Here is a 25,444-nt window from a genome sequence, read left to right as displayed (position 1 = left end):
AAAACTATGACTTTCTTTTCAACATCTCAAATGGTCATTACTAAGTATGTTCACCATTTTGCAGAAAGCACCTCTATTTTATGTTTTATGTTTCTGCTTCCAATACTGTCTGTTCTCCCCAGTACAGCCATGCATATGCTCTTTACAGGAGGCTCAAAAAAGCATGCCTCCTCCAGTGTACAAGCAAAGATTTTGTAGGTGTTAATAAGGTTTTATTTTAAGTGGTCAGTCCTGAAATCAAAAGGAACTGCTGGACTCTCAATAAACTTTTATAAAACACAATAGCCCTGTTTAGAAATAATGTGAAGAATTAGAGAGACACATTTTGAAATAAAACTTCAGAATAAGAATTCTTTAGAATTCAGAAGATGTATTTATAAGAAGATAACTCATGAAAAAATTATTCAATTTTCAAAAAGCTGTTTTGTAATTGTGTGTGTGTGCACATATAAAACAGCAGGAGACATATTTAATGACAATAAAATAATACAGATCTATATGTTAATTTGATTGGACAATATTTTGTAAAATATAATTTCTGAATAATCATTCAGATCCTGGATTCAAACTTTAAATATATTGATATTTAAAACTTGTTTGAATGTTCAACCAGTCAGGACACATTTTTCTAAAATGCTTAGTAACAGTAATTCTGTATGCCTTGGGCATCCTGGGACCATACTGAAGGTGTTGAGATATTCAAAAAATCAGATGCCCTGTAAAATAATAAATCAACCAAAAATAAATTAAAGAAACCTGGTAGTTTAGGGAAATTCAAGTCTTTCTGTTGTTGAAGGATGTTATGCATCAGTGACTCAAGTCAACAATTTTCTGTCAGAGATAACTCTGAAAATCTTTACAGGAAGTATCAGACCAAATCAAAAGGATTTTTATTGTTCTGTTTCTAAAATTTCAAAAAGAAATATATAAAAATACAGGGATCAGACATGGATAATGTCATGGAACTACTAATATAAATATGTCAGGTTCCACTGCTGTTTAACACAGTATATATCCTTAAAGTAACTGTCACTCAATAGTCTACCACTTGTGGTCTACTAATTTTTTCTGTGTTTCTCAGCCCTCTTTGTCCTTGCATTTACTATATACCACTTTTCTTCTTCTGAATGCCACAAGGCTATCACAGTAAGGGTGACAGAAGTTGCTCTTTCAAAAGTAGACAGTTAATTTTATGGAATTTTTTATTTATTTAATCTTCTTAGGCAACAGAATTGCCGTTTCTATTGTCAAATAGACTGAATGTCTCTTGTAATTATAAAGAGAGCTTTAGATATTGTCTCACATAAATGTACTGAGGCAGATGTATTTTAACCCTTATAATGCTGCCTTTCCATACAGCTTCTTTGTAGTGATCAACCAAAGGAATATTTTTAGTTGGTCAGTGTTATGTTAAAATGTCAGCTTTTCAAAGTCATGCTATGCTATGTACTTCTGTTATCAATTGGTTAAGATAATTAAATTTAGCTCCTACGTAGCCATGCAGACATTTGAAATAATGCTATAAACAGGTGACTGTATTACCTCAAGTTTTATTCTGTGATAAAACTTCCTTTTCACTGTTCAGAGGATGATTAAAACTGAATTTAGAGGTTGTGTTCATGAAGTTCTGCACTTTTCTTGCAATATGTCTCTCTTCAATGGTAAAAATAACTGCAGATAGTCAGAACCGAAGAGATTAACTATAAAAGTTGGCATTTTCTACTGCAAGGTGTGCACTTTTTATAATAGTTAGATAAAAATTATACTACTCATTTTTTTTTGCTTCTGTTCTGCTTACTGCAGGATGTGTGACACAGGAGAAGGGCTGTTCACCTTTCAGACACGAGAAGGAGAAATGATATATCAGAAAGTCCATTCCGCAACACTGGCAATAGCAGAACAACATGAAAGATTAATGATGGAGATGGAGCAGAAGGCACGGGTAAGGTCCCATCACTTATATATTTGAACTTACAAGGACTGGCAGTGAACAAAAGAAGTCTGTATTAATGTCAGTCCATGGATTCGGACATAATAACAGTATTAGCTGCATGACTAAGACAAAACAATCTTTAGCTTTTATGTATTTTTATGGTCATGGATTTTCAGCATTTGCTATACAGTGATCTATTGTTGCTGTCTTTTTGGAAGAGTAGATACCACTAAGTGCTAGATCCATGGTTACCTTCTTGAAAATTGTGGTTCTCTTACTCTGAGATGAGACTATTTGAAGACAGCTGTGAGCTGACTATCAATGACTAAGTGTTAGTTGGTCCTCATGGCCTCACATGTGGAAAAAGAACAATGTAAACAATCCAAGGTGACAGCAGGCATGTTCTGTTTTTCTTAACACAGGAAATAAATTAGTTCCCCTTACAGTGAAGTGAATTCATAAAGAGCTATTTTTTTAATTTCAAGGTCAGAATTCCTAGTTTTCACAAGTTATCTTTAAGCACTCATAGAAGCTACTGAAAAGTTTGGAATATTTAAGACAAAAATTAATAATAATAATAATATAATAATAATAATAAAGACTACCTTTGTATGCTTAGGAGTAGAGATGATCTTAAGTGATCATTCTAGAAAGCTAACTTTGAAGTGTGGTTTGAAGCTACCTTTATATCCACCTAAGAGGAAAGATATGGGAAGGCCAGGAAACATTTTCTGCATACTTTTCATAGAATCATTGAATGATTTAAATTGGAAGAGACCTTAAAGATCATCTAGGTCCAACCCTCCTGTGATGGGCAGGGATATCATCCACCTTTCCTCTCAGATGACCACAGTTCTCCACACATCTTTGTCCCTAGAAAGAGATTTGAGGGTAATTGCACCCTTTCCACTGACATTCTCTTCATTCTTTCCTTTGCCCACCATGCAAGTGTCCACAGTCACACAAACATGACTGCATGATCCTCTTCCCACACACTCCATCACTGTCAAAATATCTCACACTCCTGAGAGAAAAGCTCTTTCAAAGGGCAACTCAAGACCCCAGTGTTCAACTCCTTCTCCTAATTACTCCCCAGAGCAGTCTTTCTTCCTCTATTTACTGTACAAGAAATTTGAAAAAGACATATTTCTATGATGAAAGTTTGTTATGTTGAATGATCCCCTCAGACCCTGCATGTTTCTAAGAAAAAGCTGAGATGGAAAGCCATGAAAAGTGCTTTTTTCTGTGGTTTATGAAAAAAAGGTGAATGATTTCTTCAGTAAAACTGAACAAAGTAGTACCATGTTCAAAAAAACTTGAGTTACACAAACTTTGGACAGAAAAAATAGGAAAAGGAATATTCACAATCAAGATATAAGGTTAGGGACACAAGAACAATTGCTAGAAAGTCCAAGCCAAGATAGATGGCAGAGTAAATGGAAAAGTATCTGAAATACTATCTGAATAGTACCTCAAGAATTGGGGGAGGAACTGCATTCTGTTGGGCTGGAAATGATTTAATAATAGTCCAAAACCAGGAAAAAGCGTCATTATAAATATTATGCTTTTAAAATGTCTACACCCGTAAGAGAAATTACAGCATTTTCATGCCGCCCTAATAAGCACTTAGACCTGAATCCAGGATTATACGTGATATTCCTTTCATGGAATCACCAATTTCAGATTTTCCACCAGTGCTTCTGATTAGCAACTTCACTGCTTAGCAAAGCTGATCCCATTCTGCCATCAGATGACTTCCCTAAAACCTCATTTATGATGACTGTGGTCATATGGTATCAAACTCTAAGAGCGGACTGAGAAGTAGAAATGACTCATCATCCATGCAGCTTATAATATATTTGGTTTCTGGATAAAGCTGTTCCGTGATCAGCATGGGGAGATGGGTAGAGGCTTGTGGCCTGCTGTAGGCTGTGCAAAGGAGGCTTAAAAACTTGTTGATTTTTAAACTCCAACTAGTAAGGTAATGTTGTTTTGGTTTTGGAAGCTCTGCTGCTCTTGACTGATGGGGTGCTGAACCTTTAACAGGTTTTCTGTGTTAACTGCAGCATCTGAGTTGTATTCATATTAGGAATAAAATATGAAGATATTAAATAGATTAAATGTGTTATTTTCCTTTTAGCAAGTATAACTTCTCTCAAATATCTAAATACTACAATTTAACCAAATGCATATATATATATTTTTTTTTCTCCCTTAACTTCTGAAATCAAAGTACAAGCAAGAGTATACTGTTAAATCTGGGATCTAGGAGCTACAGGTCTTTAAGCCTCCCTAAAGCTTGACCTTTGTCCCTTTGTCTTTACAGCCCTATAGTTGATTTGTATTGCTTTGTTTTACTTTTTCTTGACCCTTTCTGTAATAAACAGCTTATGTATAATATTATATAATTAAATATTTTATTTTTTTGTGAAGGTGAAAATGAAAGAAATTTAAGTAAAGGAAACTTAATAGTATATCCATTATTATACAGATCAGAAAAAGGGAAGAAATTTAATGACATTACTTCTTTCTTACAATCTTTAGAAGTTCTTGTAGATGGGCATCACATTTGCTAGCCGCCAGTTGACTGGGACCTCCCCTGATAGCCAGGACTGCCGATAAATGATGGAAAGTGGCTTGGCCAGCTCCTCCGCTAGTTCTCTCAGTACCCTCGCGTGGATCCCATCCGGCCCCATCGACTTGTGTACATCCAAGTGCTGTAGCAGGTCGCCAACCATTTCCTCGTGGATAGTGAGGGCCACATCCTGCTCCCCATCCCCTTCCACCAGCTCAGGGTACTGGGTATCCAGAGAACAACTGGTTTTGCCGCTAAAGACTGAGGCAAAGAAGGCATTAAGCACCTCAGCTTTTTCCTCATCCCTTGTAACTAAGTTTCCCCCCACATCCAGTAAAGGATGGAGATTCTCCTTAGTCCTCCTTTTTGTGCTGATGTATTTGTAAAAACATTTTTTTGTCATCTTTAACAGCAGTAGCCAGATTGAGCTCCAGATGAGCTTTGGCCCTTCTAATTTTATCCCTGCACAGCCTCGCAACAGCCTTATAGTCCTCTTGAGTGGCCCTCCCTCTTTTCCAAAGATTATAAACCCTCTTTTTTCTCCTAAGCTCAAGTCACAACTCTCTGTTCAGCCAGGCCCGTCTTCTTCCACCCCAGCTCGTCTTTGGGCACGTGGGGACAGACTGCTCCTGAGCCATTAAGATTTCCTTCTTGAAGAGTGCCCAGCCTTCCTGGACTCCTCTGCCCTTCAGAACCACCTCCCAAGGGACTCTGCCAACCAGTGTCCTGAACAGCTCCAAGTCAGCCTTCCGGAAGTCCAAGACAGCAGTTTTACTGGTCCCCTTCCTGGCTTCACCAAGAATAGAGAACTGAACCATTTCGTGGTCACTCTGCCCAAGACAGCTCCCGCCCACCACATCTCCCACCAGTCCATCACTGTTTGTGAACAGAAGGTCTAGCGGGGCACCTCCCCTGGTAGGCTCTCTAACCAGCTGCGTCAGGAAGCTATCTTCCACGCTCTCCAGAAACCTCCTAGACTGCTTTCTCTGGGCTGTGTTGTGCTTCCAGGATATGTCTGGGAAGGTGAAGTCCCCCACGAGAACAAGCGCTGACGATTTTGCAACTTCTGCCAGCTGCCTGTAGAACTCCTCATCCGTCTCCTCATCCTGGTTCAGCGGTCTATAACAGACCCCCACCAGGATGCTTGCCTTGTTGGCCTTCTCACTGATCCTAACCCACAGAGACTCAACCTTATCAGTCCCAGCCTCAAGTTCTACAACATCAAAACACTCTCTAATATAGAGAGCCACACCACCACTCCTTCTGTGCTGCCTGTCCCTTCTGAAGAGCCTATAGCCAGACATTGCAGCACTCCAGTCATGAGAGTGGTCCCACCACGTTTCCGTGATGGCAACCAAGTCATAGCCTGCCTGCTGCACGATGGCTTCCAGCTCCTCTTGTTTGTTACCCATGCTGCGTGCATTAGTGTAGATGCACTTCATTTGGGCCGTTGCCTTCTCCCCCGGCCTTGCCATTGTTCCCCCTGGCACAGCTCCAACAAGCCTTATTTCAGCCCTGTCCCCCTTTTTACCTAGTTTAAAGCCCTCTCAATGAGTCCTGCCAGCTCCTGGGCTAGGATCCGTTTTCCCCTTAGAGACAGGGACCCATCTGCGGCCATCAGGCCGAGTGCCGAGTAAAGCACCCCATGGTCAAAAAAAACAAAATTTCTGTGTTGACACCAGCCTCTGAGCCACGTGTTAATCAGGTGGGCTTTCTGTGTCCACTCTGTACTCCTCCCTGCTATTGTAGGGATGGACAAAAACACCACCTGTACTCCCGCTCCATACACTAACCGTCCCAGTCCCCTAAAGTCCCATTTGATAGCCTTCAGGCTTCTCTCTTCAATATTATCACTGCCAGCCTGGACTATCAAAAGTGGATAGTCGTCAGAGGGGCGAACCAGGTTGGGAAGCTTTCTGGCAACATCCCTGACCCCGGCCCCAGGGAGGCAGCAGACTTCCCTATGGGTAGGGTCAGGCCGACAAATAGGGCCCTCTGTCCCCCAGAGAAGGGAGTCGCCTACAATAATTACCTTTCTGTCTTTCTTGGTGGAGGCAGTCTTGAGGCGTGGAGTCAACCTCCTCGCCCTAGGTATCCTCCTGGATAGACTTTCTACCTCATCTTCACCCACCGGTCTCTCAAGCTCTAGGGCCTCAAACCTGTTGTGTACGTGCACCTGGGAAGGTGGGGGCAGTAGGTGGGGGCATCTTCTGCGAGGTCGAGCAGGGACCTGTCTCCATTCTTCCTTAACTCCTAGGTCCCCTCCCTCTGCCCGACAGGGCAGGGGGTCCACCCCCATTTGGGGTGTCTCATAGAATCAGGAAAAAATAACTGAAGCAGGAGAAAATAATATCATTAATTTCATAGGAAGTTTTATTTTAGCTTTGCTCTTTAAACAATTCTTTATTATGTATTTCTTTACGTATTTTAAGCTGATCTCAGCCTAAACACATATTCATCAAAACATTACAGAATCAAGCATTGTCAATGAACACATCAACAGATTCTAAATTCTTCACTTTCAAATGGTGGTTTCCATTTGAAGTATCCTACCTTTGCCAATGCATCTTCAAGGCCTTGCCTGGTATTTGGTTGTCATTTATGTCTTTGTGTAATGTTACACCTTATTATTTTCCAACTGTGAAAGATAGGAAATGCAGGAACACACTAGTGGATACTGCAGGCACAATGATTTTATGAAATATTTACTTAAAATATATGTCTTTGGGGCTCCACTTCAACACTGCAGTTTACTTAGTATGATAAAGCTCTTTCATGTTGTTATTCTGCTGAAGTGCATTTGGTGTTTACCTGGAGTCAGTAAGTACCTGAAGGAGAAAATGGAGGAGAAAATTCCAGAGTTCACCCATACATGGTCCCATGTCATGACACACTGGCTGTTTAGGATGTTTCCTTCTGCTTCCATATGATGTATGAGCTCATATATTGAGCTTCTGAATACATATGATCATTCATGAACTCATGCATTTTATGGTAATTGAGGTATAGCCTCAGGCTCCTTATTCCTGCAAATACTCAATACTGTTCTGTATTTCCCACCTGAAACTACTGTATGATATTGCTGTAGAATATTTGTTTAGAAAATTGATAACTCTATAAAAAGCTGTGTGCTTTATTATGATGTATAGTTGTTGAATTGTTTACTTGGTTCACACAGGTATTATGAAGCTTCAATTACTCATTCTAGAGGTCTTTGAAAATTACAGGTTAAAGTTGAAATAGTCTTTCAGTGTGTTTGGCAGAAATGACTTCCAGAGAAGTAGAGCTCACCCTTCTTTGCAGTAGGAAACAATAATAGAAAAATGGGAGTTTTCTACTGCAGAACCTGTCTATCCACTGGTAAACTGTGGCCATCTGTAGTGGGTTTACGTGGCAAGGTTTTGGTAGCAGGGGGCCATCGGGATACCTTCTGTGAGAAGAATCCAGAAGTTACCCTATGTTAGATAAGGGCCCCACCGCTGGCCAGAGCTGAGCCAATAAGTGATGTTGTTTGTGCCTCTGTGAGAGCAGATTTAAGAAAGGGAAAAAAAAATGCTGCTCAACAGCAGCTGGGAGAGAGAGGAGAGAGGAGTGAGAACCAGTCCTGCAGCTCCCAAGGTTAGCGTAGAAGGAAGGCAGGAGGTGCTCCAGGCACGGAATAGAAGTTCCCCTGCAGCCTGTGGAGAGGCCCCTGGTGGAGCAGGCTGTCCCCCTGCAGCCCATGGGTCCCACATGGAGCAGATCTCCACGCTGCAGCCGGTGGAGGAGCCCCTGGTGGAGCAGGTGGATGTGGCCTGGAGGAGGCTGCGGCTCATGGAGAGCCCCCGAAGAAGCAGGTCCCGGGCCAGAGCTGTAGCCCGTGGAGAGGAGCCCATGCAGAAGCAGGGGATCTGGGGGGAGCTGCTGCCTGTGGGGGACCCGTGCTGGAGCAGTTTGCTCCTGAGGGATGGACCCCATGGTACGGAGCCATGTGGGAGCAGTTCTTGAAGAGCTACTGCCTGTGGGAAGCGCACACAGGATCAGTTCGGGAAGGACGGCATCCTGTGGGAGGGACCCCATGCTGGAGCAGGGGCAGAGAGTGACCATGAAGCAGCAGCGGGGACAAAGCGTTAGGGACTGACCACAGTCCCCATTCTCCCATTCCCCTGCGCCACTCAGGGGAGGAGGTGGAAGAGCATGGATGGGGGAAAGGTGGTTTTGGTTTCTTTCCTTTGTTTTTCACTTCTCTAGCTTGTTAGTAATAGGCAATAAATTTTACTGAGTCTGATACTTTTTTTTTTTTTACTCTGTTTTGCCTGTCACTATAATTGTTGAGTGATCTCCCCATTCTTATCTCAACCCTTGAGCCCTTTGCATTATATTTTCTCCCCCTTTTGCTTTGAGGAGGGGAAGTGAGAGAGTGGCTGTGGTGGAGCTTGGCTGCCCACCCAAGTAAAACCACCACACCATCAGGAAATATTGCTAAGATGAAAAACAAAACCAAGAATGCTGCCTGTTTTTCCCCCTAAGTCAGAATCTGTGTACTTTTTGGTTTGAGTTTTGTAACCCTAGTTCCCATAAGTAATAAAAGATAAAAATGAATATTAATTATATATTAAAAAAAAAAAGATTCTTACTTCATTAAACACATAATGATATTTTTTCTGACTCATATTTTTCTGTGAAAATTTGTTAAGAATTCTGCCAGGCTCCTTGTTAGTACTAGGACTCAGAAAATTATGTGTACTTGGATGAAGTAAATCCTAGAGCAGTGAAGCAGGTCTATTTCTGACATTCACCCCTTCAGAAGAAAGTAATGGATTTGTGAATATACAGACTGGATGTGTTTTATTTTTTAATTTTATTTTAAATAAAATATTTTCTTGAAAGTACGTGTATTTCATTGGCATTTTTTTCAGGGGCTATTACTCATATCCAAAAATAGACATTCAAGTACTGCAGCGACATTCAAGAACTATGCAGTAGATGCCATGCAATTCCTAAAAGAAAATACTTTGCTCTGCTATGAAATTCTAACTTCCACTGCCACTATTGTCCCACATACATTACTTTTTTCCAAGTAAACACTTTTTAACCCTGTCCCTGCCCCTTCTTCTGTCAGCTGCAGGAGTCTACTACCTCCTATAGGGTGCCATACAGGCAGTGAGAGGATGAGGTGGGGGAAGTTGCCAGCAGTGGTTGTTGTTGAATGTTTTCTGTGTGTTTGAATGAAACCACAGGATAGGGAAAGTCTTTACTATGGTAACAAAGTGTTGGAGCAGGTGGGAGGACAGAGCTATTTGTTGTGTCAGAAACACTGCAAACCACATGAAGTTCTGTGAAGTGTATAGATAACTATTGTGGGTAGGTGCGGGAGCAGAGTTGGCAAATCCTTGTATAAGAGTGTATCAGATATTTTGGTACTTGGTGATGTAATATACATGCAGTTTTGCCTTTTAAAAAGCTATTCACTAGAGCTTGCACTGGCTTTATTAATGTTTTTTGAAGTGGTCATAGTCATGAGGGCTCTCACTCAGAGTATGGTGGGATAAATTCAATTCCTTCCTCTGCCTGACACAATTTTGAACTCTCTCTTATCCTTAGCTATTGGTCTGGATGACCTTGAATGCAACAACATGCTCTAAATCTGTCCTAGGGACTAAAACCCAGGTACCTCTTTCCGTGGATATATATCCTAACCTAGAAATTCTTCTGATTCTTCTTAAAAAATTCTGAAATATGTTGTATAATATCACAGTGCTCTTCTAGATTTGTCTTATCGTGCTACCTAAGACTCTGATTGAAATCTTCTTCCTAATATGAAGTAAGAGCTGAACCAAAACCTATTTGTAATAAAAGCTTCTCAGAGGTATCTCATAACTGAGATAACACAATTTCTTGTCTGACAGGACCCTGTTTCATCCTACGAATCTGTCCTAAACCTGCTTGCATGAATCCTGTGAACACTGTTCTCCCTGTTCTGTGCACCTCATTTGTATACTTGAATTCAAATATGCTGTACTGTGAACATTTTAATTTAAGCAACTAAATAAAGTCTGGGTTTTTTTTAATGCAATAAGGCACAGATTTTTACAGAGTCAGGTATATGAAGATGCAAGCCCTATTGAGGGTTTAGCATGTAAGCTCTTTAAAAATCCAGGTAGCCACCTATCTACATTTCTAGGAACTTTTTAAAGAGCTAGGTACATATTTCTTAGAAGTCGGGTGTAGTTTATTTCAGCTGTACAAAGTTAACCTTTGAATATAAGTGAATTTTAATGTTGGTAACATAAGTGCATTTGAAGTTTTGGTGTTGTGTTTTTTTTTGTAATTATTTTATTTTATTCTATTTTTTCTTTTTTATTTTTTGCAATATTTTGCAAAATACTGCATTTTTACAGAACTATCAAAATAGCTGGAGAGGCAATGTCAAATTGAAACTTATATTTCTTTCTAGAAAATGCAAGAAATTGAAGAGCCAAAGAACTTTCCCTGAAGAAAATAGATTATTTGATTAACAGTCTTATTTGCTAAAAGCCATAGGCGATACGAATTATAAATTAGGAATGGTTGTTGTAATTATACAGTAGTTGTGGCATGTCTGACACACACTATGTGGCTATTCCTAACCGTCCCCTTAAGTAAATTCTGAAAAGCATTTAGTATGGAAGGGAAGTTTTCTTTGCCATTGTGTACACTTTAAATAACTTGTTTGCATAACCGTGCTGGTAGGTTTATATCATTAAACTCTCTTAACAGAGGAACAGGTTATGTTGACTTAAGTATTACTAGAAAAGTAATTCTCAGGACAGCTCTCCAATGGGCTTAATATATTATTAATCTCCTCTCTGCTATTCTGAGAAAACCATTTCTTGTAAAATAAACTAAAGTAGCCTATAGAGCTCCTATTATTATTAGCCACAATAATAGCTGATGAAGCCACCCAATACTCTCAGGAGATAGGTATTATTATAATAATTATACTAATGAGTAAAATGAGGCACAGAAAGATTAAGGCCAAATTCAACTGTGTATGAATTGCCCAAGGTCACAGTGTAATCAGCAGTATGCTGGGAGTAGCACATCAACAAAACAAATCCTGGATCATAGTCGATTACTTATTCACAGAGGAATTAACTTCTGAAAAACACATTTTTCACACAGTTTCCATCAGCCTTTTGAAGTATAGTATCATTCTGCGTCTTCCATCAGCTAAGGCCTTCCTCTATTTCAGTAACTCTGTTCTTTATATCACACAAGGGAATAGCTAATGCTTTGTCTCTGATTAATAAGAACCTTCTTTATCGATGATTTACAGATGGACACTGTGCTTCTCAGGTAATGGGAGATTTATAAAAAGTAATAATCTGAGAGGGGATCAGAAATTCTCATGATAGTCGTAAAGTTACTCTGTAAATCCCTTCTGTGCTTTATGTGCTTTGGCTCATCAGGTACCTGTTGGTATGACAAAAATAGGTGAAATTCACACTTTATCAACATTTTGCTTTTTTTCCCCATTTCTGTTCCTTTTTCTGAATATGATATATTTTTTAACTCGACAATTCCTTATAATAATGTCGCTGATTATGTTTAGACTGAAGACAACTGATACTTAGTATCTAAAAAAACATACTTGAATTATGGGCCCTTTTCCAAGTACAAGCTGCCTTTGATATGTATTAATCAAAGCCTGTCCAGACAGGGTTTGTTTATGTTCCTTTTCCTGCTCAGCCTTGGGTCGTGGTTCTTACATGACTGATATCCCCTGAATAATTCCAGCCGTACTAACAGTTTATATTTATCAGCTGCTCTTCAGTGCTCAAGAATCTGGTTCAGCAGAAATATAAAAGCCACTAGTACAGACAGACTAGTCTCTGAACTGTTGACCTGATAATTTCACTTACTGTAGTAGCTGCACATCTTTATACGATGTAGTTGCTGTAGTTGCTGTGAAATGTCAGATTTACACACTGGCACAGTACATCTCATTAGGTTTTCAAACCCATTGATTATAACACCAGAAAAATATAATATTGGAAAGGACCACTGGTGGCCAGCTGATCTAATCTTTTCTTCAAAGCTAGGATAACATCAAAACTAGATCAAGTTGCCCAAGGCCTTAGCCAGTCAAGTTTTGAATACTTCCGAGGATGTAGATCCTGAGAACCTGTTCCAGTGCCCACAATCTCATTGTGAAGAATTTTTTATTATGTCTGGAATTTCCTTTGCCGCAGCCTATGACTGTTGTCCCTTGTCCTTTCATTGTGCGTCTCTGTTAACAGCGATGATCTGGCTCTGTCTTCTCTATGGCATACCTTTAAGAAGAGAGAGAGAACCGGCTGTTAGATTTCTCTTAGCCTTCTTTTTATCATGCTGAATAATCCCTTAATCCAATGTCGCTTATCATATTCTGCTTCTTAGAGGTTCTCTGCCAGGCTCTCCACAGTTTGAGGTTTCTATTGTGCTGGGGCACAAACCTAAAGACTATGTGAACACAGCTGAACTTCCTGATGTGGAAGTTCCAAAAATGCCAAATAGTGGAGAAACGTAACCTCCCCAGACCTGCTGGCTATGCTTTTGCTAATGTGGTCCCATATGTGGTTAACCTCCATCACTGCACATTTACAGTTGTCATTCATGTTATGTCCAGGACCCCGAAGTCCTTTTCACAGGGCACTTTCCTAGCAAGTCAGCATGTACTCAAGCACTGAGGCATTAACACAGGTGCAGCATTAACATCTGTCAGTGCTAAACTTCATGGGGTTCCTGTTTGCCCATTTTTCTGCTTTGCTGAGATTCCTCTGAATGGAAGCTGTCCCATCTGGGCTTTTGCCTGCTTCCCTAGTTTGATGTCACCCCTAAATTTGCTAAGGATCGCTTCTGTTTTGCTGCCTATGTCTGTGATGAAGATGATAAAAAGTTTTGGAATACTGACCCATCTAAAATTCAAGAATAAGTTTTTCAAAAATATTTCAGTTCTGCAGCATTCAACGGCAAGGGCTTAATGATTTTTACATTTTTTTAATGCTATGATAGAAGCATATACCATGCTGTTACTTATGACTGTCTCAGGATAAAAGCCGCTAGTCTCATCAGGTATTCAGTCTGTCAGAATAAATTTCCATAAAGGTAGCTGCCAGGCAAGATTCATATGTATTCATATGGCTGGTTGTTGAATACATAACTTTACAATGTTTATGATTCTAAATCCATTGCCAAATCAGTATAGGTTCTTGTTTATAAAAAGAAAGAACTTGTGGTCCCCTCATTATTCTTAACGATTTCCTTTTAGGGCATGGTGGTAAAAGTTACAATTACTACTGGCTAAGAGATTTGGTAAAATCTTTGTTGTTTTCATGACGTCTTTCTTCTAATGCTTTTTTCTGATGCTTCCCATTGCTTCGTGATCACCTTTACATACCTTTCATATTACATGAAGACAAAAAAAAAGTTCGAGTTGCAGATTTCCATGGCAACAGGTATAACTATTTTCTTTGTTTTGTGAAGTTGGAACTTACCAACACAGCAGCAAAGGATTCTTTTCTGTTAAATGGCAACAGTGGATTTTAAAATTCTTGAATTATGGGGCATTTGGTCATGCAACCACAACCTCTACTATACCAAGCAACTTCAAGTGAGTTATAGTCTGAAAATGGAATTTAATGGAAAAAATGCCAATTGTAGGATTGTTGGGCTGATACAATTACGTTGAAAGATACAGCAATTTACACACACTTCTCAATTTCCCCATTTCCAAATTGGTTTCCTAATTCGCAGTTATTTCTGTTACATTAATAAACTAGCATCAGTAAGGAAGAAAAAAAAATCACTAGTTTCTTTTATATACAGAAATTTGGACTTTGATTTGGAGAGTTTTGTCTCTCATTTTAAAATGTTTCTGGGCTAAAAAAAAAAGAAATATATTTATTTAAATCCAATATATATTTATATATTTATTTAGAAGTGTGTGAATTATTTTGAATGATTGATTATTGCAGTTCTAAAATTGAGAAATGTCAAGAATTTTGTTTGTGTCTATCTATATACATGATCAATGAGAGCTCCATTTGTGTGGGCACATACAGTGAAAAGGAATAGTTCTTTATTATTACATACTAGCTTCTCTGTTTATTTTAAATCTGTAAAAAACACAAAAGGCAATGAAGCTATTGAAGTAAATATTAAACTAAATGTGAATAAATGATTTTAAGTGAAATTTAAAAAAATATTTGTGTTTGCATAAACAAACAGGCAAGTGTATTTAGCGTCCCCCCTCAAAAAAAAAAAAAAGTATTTTTCTACTTTAAAACTTTATAATTTACATTCATGTGCATTGTATAACTAGCCCTGATATGTATGATTGAAGATGCATTTGAGATGCTTAAAAATAAATACTTAATGGAAAGAAAATATATTGTTTTGGAAGGTTTTGAAGAGTCATCTGTAGCTTTGCTACATGATACTGATTTTTATGGGTTTGTTGTGTTATTTTTTTTTCTTTTTAATTGAAATGTCTGTGTCTGACACATAAAATTAACTTCTGAAAATGTCAGAAAGTAGAGGTCAGCAAAACTGTATGTGTTACTAAATACTGGAGTCACTCACTGACAAGCTTAATAAGGAATATCATGGCAAAATATTGATGATTGTTTAGCAAGTATTCAGAAAATTGTATTGCTGTCATTTTATTAAAGTTCATTGGTATCAGCAGTTTCTATATACAGAGATGAAGTAACTAAAATAAATGTGATTTCCACAAATATGTATAATTGGGAACTACTGATCTATTTTAGACTATACAAGAAAAATGTCATAAACATGCTTGTGAGGTCCAAGGCATTTATTTTATCAGAAAGACTGAAACTCAAGTAACTGTGCAGTGAACACTCAATACAGATTCTAGCATCTTGTTGCCAAAACGTGTGTAAGCTGTAGAATTCCAAATTTTCAGCCCCAAATTTACTCTGGTAAGGTTTGCCCAAACAGGGACATTCTTAATTCACCATTCTTGCCACATACTAGAGCGTTTTGAAAGGGTTCTTCACAAACAGTCATTTTTTTCATGTCATGACTTTTACCATGCTAGCTCTAAAACTGGCCAAAGCAACTTCTGTGAAGTCAGAAAGGCTATCTTTCCAATACTCTCAAGTAAAACATTGAGGACTTCAAGTGCCCAAAATCCTTCTTTAAGATGTCATACCTTTTGGCGAGCAACGCCATGAAAAAACTTCCATACTCTGAAATCTTCTCTAAAGCATATCAGGCTGAGGTGAGACACGACCAGCATTGTCAGAGAGAAGGATACCCAGCAGAGCAAGGACACCAAAAAGCGTACAGAGGAAGTAGGGCAAGACTGCGTAAGTCAGCACTGATAGCAAGTCTCACTATTTTTAACTTTGGTTTGACACACCTTATGAAAGTGAACCTTCTGGAATACAGTAAATCTCAGGTTGAATTCCTGAGAAAACACTGATTCCTGGTGAAACACACCAGTCTTTGCAGACAGTGTCTTTGATGTCTCCAACTCTTTCATTTAACTTCATTTTTCCCACCCCAACTTATTTATCTCTATATTGTTCAGAAGATAGATAAAACACTCGTCCCTTTTTGGTTAAAACCTACTTTTTAATTTTGGAGATGTTCATCACAGAACCACAGAATGACTGAGGCTTGAAGAGGCCACTGGAAGACATCTTGTCCAACCCACCCACTCAAGCAAACTCACCTACTACGGGTTGCCCAGGAACATGCCCAGATGGCTTTTAATATCTCCAAGGAGGGAGACTGCAGAACCTCTCTGTGCAGCCTGTGTCAGTGCTCAGTCACCTGCATAATCACATTTCCTCTTGTTCAGAGGGGACTTCCTGTGTTTCAGTTTGTGTCCATTGCTCTTCTCCTGGCACTGGGAACCACTGAAAAGAACCTGACCCTGTCCTCTTTGCACCCTCACTTCGGGTGTTTATATACATTGATAAGATCTCCCCTGAGCCTCTTCTTCTCCAGGCTGAACAGTCCCAGTCTCTCAGCCTTTCCTCATAGGAGAGATGCTCCAGTCCTTTAGCCATTTTATTGGCCCTTACCTGGACTCTTTCTTTTCTTTTATGTTCTTGTCCCCCATGTGCCTGAAAAGAGTTTCCAAGATTACCTGCTCCATCACCTTCCCAGGGATCAAGGTGAGGCTGAACATCCTGTAGTTCCCAGGGTCCTCCTTCTTAATCTTCTTGAAGATATGAGTGACATTGGCTTTCCTCCTGTCCTTTGGCAAGCCTTTACTTGACTGTCTTGCTATTAACTCCTAGATTCAATGAAGGTCAAAATTTCTCCTAGCCCTCCATCAATTTCATATCACCCACTAACACTCAGAATGATGCAAATAATTTACATGTTTCCGAAATGAGACAAAAATGAATATTTCAGTGATGAACTGCTTGAGATGAATGACCCCTAGAACATATCTTAGAAACTTAAGGTAGTACAACACAAGCAGATTTATATCATTGCATTATATGCCACCTGTCTTCAGTTAAGCATATGAGGGCTTGTTCTAAGACTGTGATTCATTACCATTTTTAACTTGAAGAAAATATGTAGGAAGGTGTTGTTATTTTTGATTTTGTTTTCAGTTGTAATTGTTTTTTCACTCTGATCCTCCCCATTTCCCATCTGGAAATAATCATACCTTTAAGCAAACCACTTTCAAATGTCCCAGGAGATTTTTCCCTTTAAAATCTGAAGATTTTGTCCTGAGTGATGCTGCTTAGAGAAATTATTTTATAGTTCCACACAGTCTTATCCCAAAATTCTGTATGTTTGCAGGGCAGCAGGTCTACAAAAATCTTTTCTTTTGTGTCATCCAGCACCAATCTCTATTATGATAAAAGCTCCCATATCATGCTGACAGAAGGACAATCGATGTCTGCCAAAGCACCTGTGCAATACTGGATTCTCTATTACATATATATTGAACACATTAGTTCAATCTGCTAGGAATTGTTCCTGTTTGCTTGGGACTCATAACAATTAGTTATGTTTGTTTTCAGTAAGACCTACTGTGTAGTCAGGATTGAAATAGTCTCAACTCTGTTCTTGGAAGCAGCATCTCCTGTGTTATTAGTAAATGTTTTTATGCAATAAAAAAAAAATGATAAAATAGTTCAAATATGGCTTATAATACAATAGCTCAAACCCTGTAAAGAACCTGACCTTCTGCCCTCAGAGTAATCAGTGTAGTTTCCATGGGTGGTAAATGAAAGAAAGAAACAAAAACAAAATTTCATAACAAAAATAAGTGAAGACACGCACCTTACTGACATTTAACAAATATAATCCCAATGCACTATAAAACCCAGCTACTTTCCTCCAACATTAATCTATTCTGTCAGAAAATAGTGATCTATTATTAGCTTCTTTCACAGAAAAAAAAGAAAAAAAAGAAAAAAAAAAAGAACTTCTGCCAGAAAAGGAGCAAAATGTCCCAGTTCTTTCATTATAATACAGTCATAAAAAATATCAGTCCCACTGAATCTACCTTCAGAATGCTTTTCTTTCACCACTGCTTTATTATTCCTACATAATATTATTCCACAGCCAAAGACTAATCATCATCCATGTTGGCACTGCAAAGCAATGTTAGTATTTTGAGATTTTTTTCCTCCATAATTGATTAAGAAACTCTCTAAAAGGTCCTTACAAGGTTAGAATTGTTACTGAAAATGCAAATGCTAGAAATATATTACAAAGGTTGAAATCACTGAAATGACTTTCACAGCTATTTTTTCTGTAAGTCTTTCCAGAATACTTATGAGGTCATATATCTGGAGTTCTTTGCCAATATTGTGTCAGAAACAGCAAACTTTATAAAAAGTAAAAAGAAACATAAAGCACTATATAGGAAAGAATTAGTATGCTGATACCTATAAGCGTTTTTATTGTTAGTGGGCACCTTTAAATACTTAGTCCAAATCATGCATGAATGACTATTTTGTAAGCAAGATAAGTGATTCTGTACAAAAGGTTATGGGAAAACTGTAGCCATAGAGTAGTTATAAATAGTACATCACCAAAGGGCAAAACATTCACATTGGACTTCCATAGGAATATATCCTGCATCCTATTAGGTATTTGCATAAGTCTTGGATAAAGATACTATCTAATCATTAAACTTCCTGATCTTACCATTACAATATGAAATTGGGTCAGTGAAGAGAAGGAATTCAAAAAGAATTTTAAAAGGCAATGTGGACAAATTGTTTGCAACAGCAAAATAAATTCACAGAAGCATATGTAAAGCACTATACATAAGAATAATCGGCTTCACAATACAGGACGGAAACTGCTTTTTGTAGAACAGGTCTATGTATCACAGTACACAAGTTGAACATACAATAGTGTCTGCTTTGCAAAAAGGCAAACATGACACCTTCTTCTTGGCTTTAACTTAAGAATTGTTTAAAAAAAAAAAAAAGTGTTTTACTTCTCTCTTTTTTGTGCTCTAATTTATGCTCGGCTGATGCTGCCTACTAGATTGTGTAATTTTTGAATTCCAATAATCTGTCACTGTGGGTACCAGTGAAATGAGTTTGTGCCATTCCACTGGCAACTTGTGTATTCTTGAAGTGAAATATATTTCTTGTACCCCCTCTACTTCTACTTCAAAGCTAACTCACAAAGGAATCTTCTTTAGAGTTGTAAAGAAAAAAAATATCTAAATAGTAAAATTCATGTCTCCAGATTACAATTCTTGTTAGTCTTCTGTGACCTGGTTCTCTTGCTATTTTTTAAAGACTAATGAGAAAGTGAAATGGGCCAGCCTTTTTTATCTGTAATAAACTAAACTATTTCCAAAGCATATCTTTCTTTTTTTTTTTAATATCTTTATTGCAGATTAAAATATAGATTGAAGTGTATATTGATCAATTCTCCCCAAGCCAAATTTATTTCCTTTTGCCTTTTATATTTTGACTATTTTAATGCAAACAGAAAATTAGAGAATAATATGTTAAACAGATCAAAACTCAGAGACCTAATATATGTAAGAGGCTCCATTCTTGGAATTGCATTCATTATTAATAACAGAGTAACAAATCTATTTAAGTCAGTTGAGTTGCCCTGTGGGAATTAAAACAAAAATTTAGCCCCTAAGCCTTGTTTCATGAAAGAACAATAGTGAAAAAATATGAGGAACAACTTAGAGAAACACATTAATAATTTTTTTTTCATTTCTATTTTAATCAAATAGTCCTTTAAGAACTATAAAGTTGTCACTGGCAAAGTAAAGCTTCATATGACTTAAGATTTTAAGTAACCAAGAAAGAAAAGAAGTGTTCACCATATGAAAGGTATCTTATCAAAGAAAGATTCTGGAAGAAATTAGGTAAAACCAAACTACTAGGTATTTCACGTCTGATAATGAAAAAGCTTCGGAGATGGCTTTTTTTTTTTTTTTAATATATGTATATATATATGAGTTAGTGTGCTTTTGATGTATGCATTTCTACTCTTCTCCCAAGTTCTAATTACCCCATCACTTTTACCTCGTAAGGTGGGCAAGAAAGTCTAGATAATGTTTTTTGTTTCCTGAAATCTCATCAGATGTTAGGAATATTTGTAGCAAAAGCATTCTAGGTGCATGCTTTAGTTAATGGTACATTATTATATTAACATTCTTGATTTGGTATACAGCTTTTACTTTCCTCTATATTTCTAAATCTAGTTAGCAAAGATTAAAGTTAGTTCATTCCTAGAGAAAAATGTTTATTTCTTCTATGTGATTGTGCTACTTCTGCTGTTATGGGCCCTTCCTTTCTGAACAGTTAATACTAATGTGTCTGAGCCTGTTTTGCCAGCTCCTGAGAATGTGCTAGAGTGGGAAACAAAACAGAACTTTGGCCTCCATACTCAGAGATATTGATTTAATTCTGTAATTGGAAAATAAGCCTAAGGAGATAGCAGACATAATTTTTTAAGATATTTTTCAATTGCTATATTGTTAAGTCAAGGACAGAAATAAATCTATGTAGGAAACTGATGGGCTAAATTTTTAGAGAAAAGAGGAAAATTAGAGTTTTTTTGCTTGATTTTTCCTATAAGGAAATGTTTTCTGTTTGAGTTAGAGGAATCAGAAAAAGGTTGAGGACAATTCAGGTTTGGTTTGGTTTGGTTTGTTATGTTTTCTGAGGCATAATAAGAAGATGAAAAGGAAGAAGAATATTTAGGATGAAGTCTCTAAATTTACCCAGAGTGATCTCTTCCACTGCTCTGGAGTACAAGTCTCAAACCTGAGTGACTAATTATGTTATAAATTAACAGTTCTGGTTCACCTTCCATGATCTGTAAATTGCTTGTTTTTAACATTGTTAACTAACAGAAGTTCATTTACACTTGTGGAAAAAAGGATTTTGAAACAGTAGATCTTCGTACATTAAATTCTTGTTTAACCTGTAATAATTAATATAGCAAAAAATCTATTTAATTATATATGAATAATTGATTGTATGTATGTTTAGATGCTTGTTTTCTTCCCCTTGGATTCAAGTTTTTTTATGTGAAACACCCACAGGCTAGCACATAAGATGTTCTTTACAGAAAGTAGGTTTCTGACAGTTGATTATCCGTTTTCCTTTGAACATAGCAATATTTTTGCAAACAGCAGTTTGTAGGAGTAAGTCTTCTATCGTTCTAATGTACATTTGACCAATAATTTAATTTTTATTCATAAAAATGATAAAAATAAACACTGTAGTTAATAATGATCTAACAATTAGTAAAAATAACTTCATGGACAAATCAATGTACAATGAGATTATCATCCTTTATATTACTGACAAGATGTTAAGGTCTTGAATTCTGTATATTTATGTTTATATTTTAAGGTCTCAAATTAAAAACAAAACTGACTGTATTTTAAATTTTTTGGTGTTTTGTTTGTTTGTTTGTTTTCTGAGGATAGTATTTTCATAAAATATAAATTGTTTTTTCTCCCTATGGTGTCCCCAAAGAAATCTAGTTCTTCAGACCATATTGTGTTTAGCATATAGTGATACTTTTTACCCAAAAGGTGATATCAGAAGTTATTCTTTAATTAGAGAATCTGAGGAAACAAAATATTGTGAATGCTCACAATGTACTACAGCATTTCTTATCTTAATTTAAAATAAGAATGATTTTTTTTTTAATTATTTCACAGCTTTAATATATGCATCTGTTCTGCATCAGTGTTGGTCAAATCAGGCAGGAATTAATCACCTCAGATCATGAATAAAAAAAATAACTTTAACTATTTCAGTTCATCCCATAGATTTATCTTTGAGACAATGAACCATAGTCAAAGCAGTTCTCTTTACTGGAATTTGTTCATAATGCATAATAATAAAGAGTTTTGCCCATTGCCTAGACTGAAGTTTACCTTTAAATTATGAATTAAGCATCCATGTACTGAAGTTACATGATGTTTTATTTTTCTTACTCAACAAAATTACCTTTGTTACTCTTGCTATAGTGAAACAGTAATTCTTAGAAGGTTTGGTATTGCCTTGATCTCCACAATAAAGGAACTTCTGTACATTGAAAAACTTAAACTCCCCAATCTCCCAAAAATAGATCGAGCTTTTGAACTTTTCTTAATGGTTGAAATGTTTCTTCACGGTCTTTACTTCATATTGAATAGCTTGTAGTGATGATCTGCAGCACTGACAAATGAAATGAAATATTGGCTATAAATGAGCTGTGAAGACATTAGCTATAGAAAGGGATTAATTTTGATGATAATTCTCAAGAAAAAAAAATGAAGGAATTACAATAGATTGAACTGAGATCGAAATATTCACCACACGTCAATGAATATTAATACTCAATGAAATAATTGTAGATCTTTGGGTAAATATTGTTTCTAAACAAGCTGCGTATTTGTTGATTTGTTTGTTTTTGTTTGTATGTTTTTAATTAGTATTACAGAATATCATATGACTGTATGGATAAAAATGGCTTTTTGAATTTTGCATTATTCTGAAAGAGGAGTCCCTAGGAATTAATCATTAGCCTGCAATAAATGATCTAAACCATGAATACCTTCTGCTCTGTAGAAGGACTCTCTGAAAATGTGGGTTTCTAGGCTTACCCTTTCAGACTACCACCCTCACCATCCTGCTCCTGCTCCTGAAATTAAGGATTTTTTTCTCTAAATCCTTACATGCAATTGATCCTTTCAGCGCTGATCCTTCCAGACATCTGAAGAAATGACATGCTCCACAGATACCATGATTTGTTAGATCCCACAAATTACTGATTGTATTTTATATTCTATAAAGCCAGAGATACACAATTTTTGCAGATAAATTTTCTTTTCTTCTAGCCAGAGAAAGCGTAAGGTACACAGACGTATCCAAAGCATTATCAGATGTATTATCAGCATGCAAAATCCTCTGTCATTGTTTCTATTTCCTGTAGCCTAGTCTTGTCTTTCTTTCACATCTCATTTCACATCTGTTTTGGAGACAGAACTGTCTTTATTAAAGTTTACATTCCTCCTGTCAGGTTTCTGTGCTGTAGCTCTTGTAGATGTGGACACTTATCATGTAATTCATGCCTTCAGTTACATAAAGTCCCCAAGACTGGGAAATTTGCTCTTGAGATTGTAGCCTGGTACTGGTAATAAAATGCCTCCACTTAAATGGAGGGTTATGGGACTAATAACCCTTCGTTGCTAATTCTCTGCTGGTTGTCTCAGATTCTTTTTTAGCATCTTTATGGATATTCAATCCAATATGCAGGTTAAATGACAAAAAATAAATGTGATTATAGAGGGTTTTGAGATTTGAGGCATATACTAATGCATCACTATAGTAAAGAAGAAAATAACAAAATCCCGGTGGTGGTAAGAATAGCCATAGACAAATAGGGACATACTCTCACATGCTAATATTAAATTCTGCTAGCAAACCTGTATAGCAAAGTATACTTCTGCATCCATTTTTCTGAGCATTCGGAATGCCAATGCTTACAGTGCATCTTAAATGGTAGAAGAAAATCTGTGGTAATTCAGCAAATAGTGTCTTCATAACAACATTGGTTCAATTTATGATTTCAATATTTATCTATATAGTATAGTATAGTATAGTGTGATCTTTCCCTTATGTTTGATTTCTTTTTTAGCTCCAGACCAGTCTGTCTGAACCAATGACATTATCCAAGTCAATCTCACTTCCTCGAAGTGCATATTGGCATCATATCACCCGGCAGAACAGCGTTGGAGAAATCTACAGTTTGCAAGGCAAGTTCCTTTTAAGTACATGCCATGACTATTAGCTTCTTTCCATTTTACCAGAATTCATGCAGATTGCTTTTTATTTACACTGGTTTTCTCTCCATTTCATTTTATCAGTTGTCAGGAACCGCAGCGGGGTTCCCAAATTTACATAAAGCAGGTTTCTTTTATTCAGTTTGTAAACCAGTGGTGAAAATTATTCCAAGAATCACTACATAAAACTAGATAAACAATTTGGCTCAATGTAGTTTCTCAGTAGCTAATGAATGTCAGGGTGCTTTAGTACTTGTCTTCCAATAAGATTGTGTAGATTTCCAATAAGATTTGTGCAACCTCAGGGTGCCCAATTAAATCTACATCAGGTGGCTGTATGAGTTGCAAGATTAGAATTAAGTAATTCTAGGAATAAGAGCTACTCTTGGTGAATTTGCTTGGAGAATTGTATATATGAATTGTTGATTAGACTAACTTACAGACATGCTGTATACAACTATCATCTGTTTCTGTATCCAAATCTCTTTCATATATTTAGATTCTAAGCTATTTGCTTAAATCGTATAATTAACATAAGGAGGAAGATAGGGAGGATTCACTGCTGTTAAGCTGAAATTATTTTGTATCTTTTAGGAAATTGACATTATCATTAAATGTAAAATGTAGACATTAATTAAAAGCATTGTTTCCACTTAAAAAAAAAAATGTAGCAAACTTATTCCTTGAGCAAGAGTTTAAGGATTTCATTTGAATTCCTTTTAATAAGCTGTTTGCATAAGCAATTTACATTTAGGTGGGAGGTTAGAAACTGCTCAAGAACCAGAGTATGCAGCCCAAGAAAACATATTACATGCTTTCATGCAATATATAGATTAAATCCACAATGTATTTGTTTTGTAAATTATCACATAAATTAAAATCAGCAGGTAAGCTGTGAATTCAATAGGTGACTCATTAAAGGGTACAGCATTTGTTTTTCCTCATCCCCATCCAACAAAGTGAACTGCTAATCATGATTACAGACTTACAGATAAATAAAACTAATGAAAAAAATAATAATAACCTTCCAGAAGTTGTTTGTGAAAAAGGTTGTGCTTGTAGATCACCTTAAAAAAATTATTATGTCACTGATATCTTTCATGAACACAATAAGAACGGAAAAAAATATTTTTATAGAGGTGTTAAGAGTTCCTTTTTTTATACTCTTGTTGAGATTTTTCTTTAGAAAAAGAATAGTGAAAGTGTTATGATATGCATGACGTGATAATATTGAACGTTATTTATCTCTGCTGTACCTTTAATTTCTCATAACTGGGCTTTGTAATTCAGTACAATTTGAAAGCAAAATTTGATACATTGAATACTCACTCAATATGCATACCAACTGCCTCTGCAGGAGGCAACATATTGGAAGTGTATTATTAAAAATGCAAGAATTCTGATTTTTGGAAGTAGGCAGATTTTATTCACACTTCCACTGAAACATAGGACTAATAAATATTTCAGAACTTAATATTTTCATTCCTCTTACATGTACTACAATGACTGAAACTTGAGAAAGCGTAGTAGATTTCAGGAGAGAGCAGTCCAGTTTTAACAGTGGGCTAAGAAATGCACCCAGAGGACAAATTTCCCTGCCTCCAATTGCAAAACTTTAACATGCAATAATATTATTCATTATCTGTAATGAAGATCTCTTTGA

At 36.9% G+C, this 25,444-nt stretch overlaps 1 protein-coding gene across 2 annotated transcripts in view; it reads left to right on the top strand.

The window, feature by feature from the left end:
- Nucleotides 1-25,444, top strand: part of DOK6 (docking protein 6) — a 248,444-nt gene that overhangs the window by 177,223 nt on the left and 45,777 nt on the right. For both annotated transcript variants that reach the window (XM_040549753.1, XM_040549754.1), the window contains exons 6-7: nucleotides 1,804-1,942; nucleotides 23,637-23,754. In XM_040549753.1, coding sequence (XP_040405687.1) covers nucleotides 1,804-1,942; nucleotides 23,637-23,754 — 257 coding nt within the window. The remainder of the gene's footprint in view (nucleotides 1-1,803; nucleotides 1,943-23,636; nucleotides 23,755-25,444) is intronic.

The sequence above is a fragment of the Cygnus olor genome, chromosome 2 (genome assembly GCF_009769625.2).
Source record: "Cygnus olor isolate bCygOlo1 chromosome 2, bCygOlo1.pri.v2, whole genome shotgun sequence".
Lineage (NCBI taxonomy): Eukaryota > Metazoa > Chordata > Aves > Anseriformes > Anatidae > Cygnus > Cygnus olor.
This window is presented reverse-complemented; position numbering and strand designations above follow the sequence as displayed.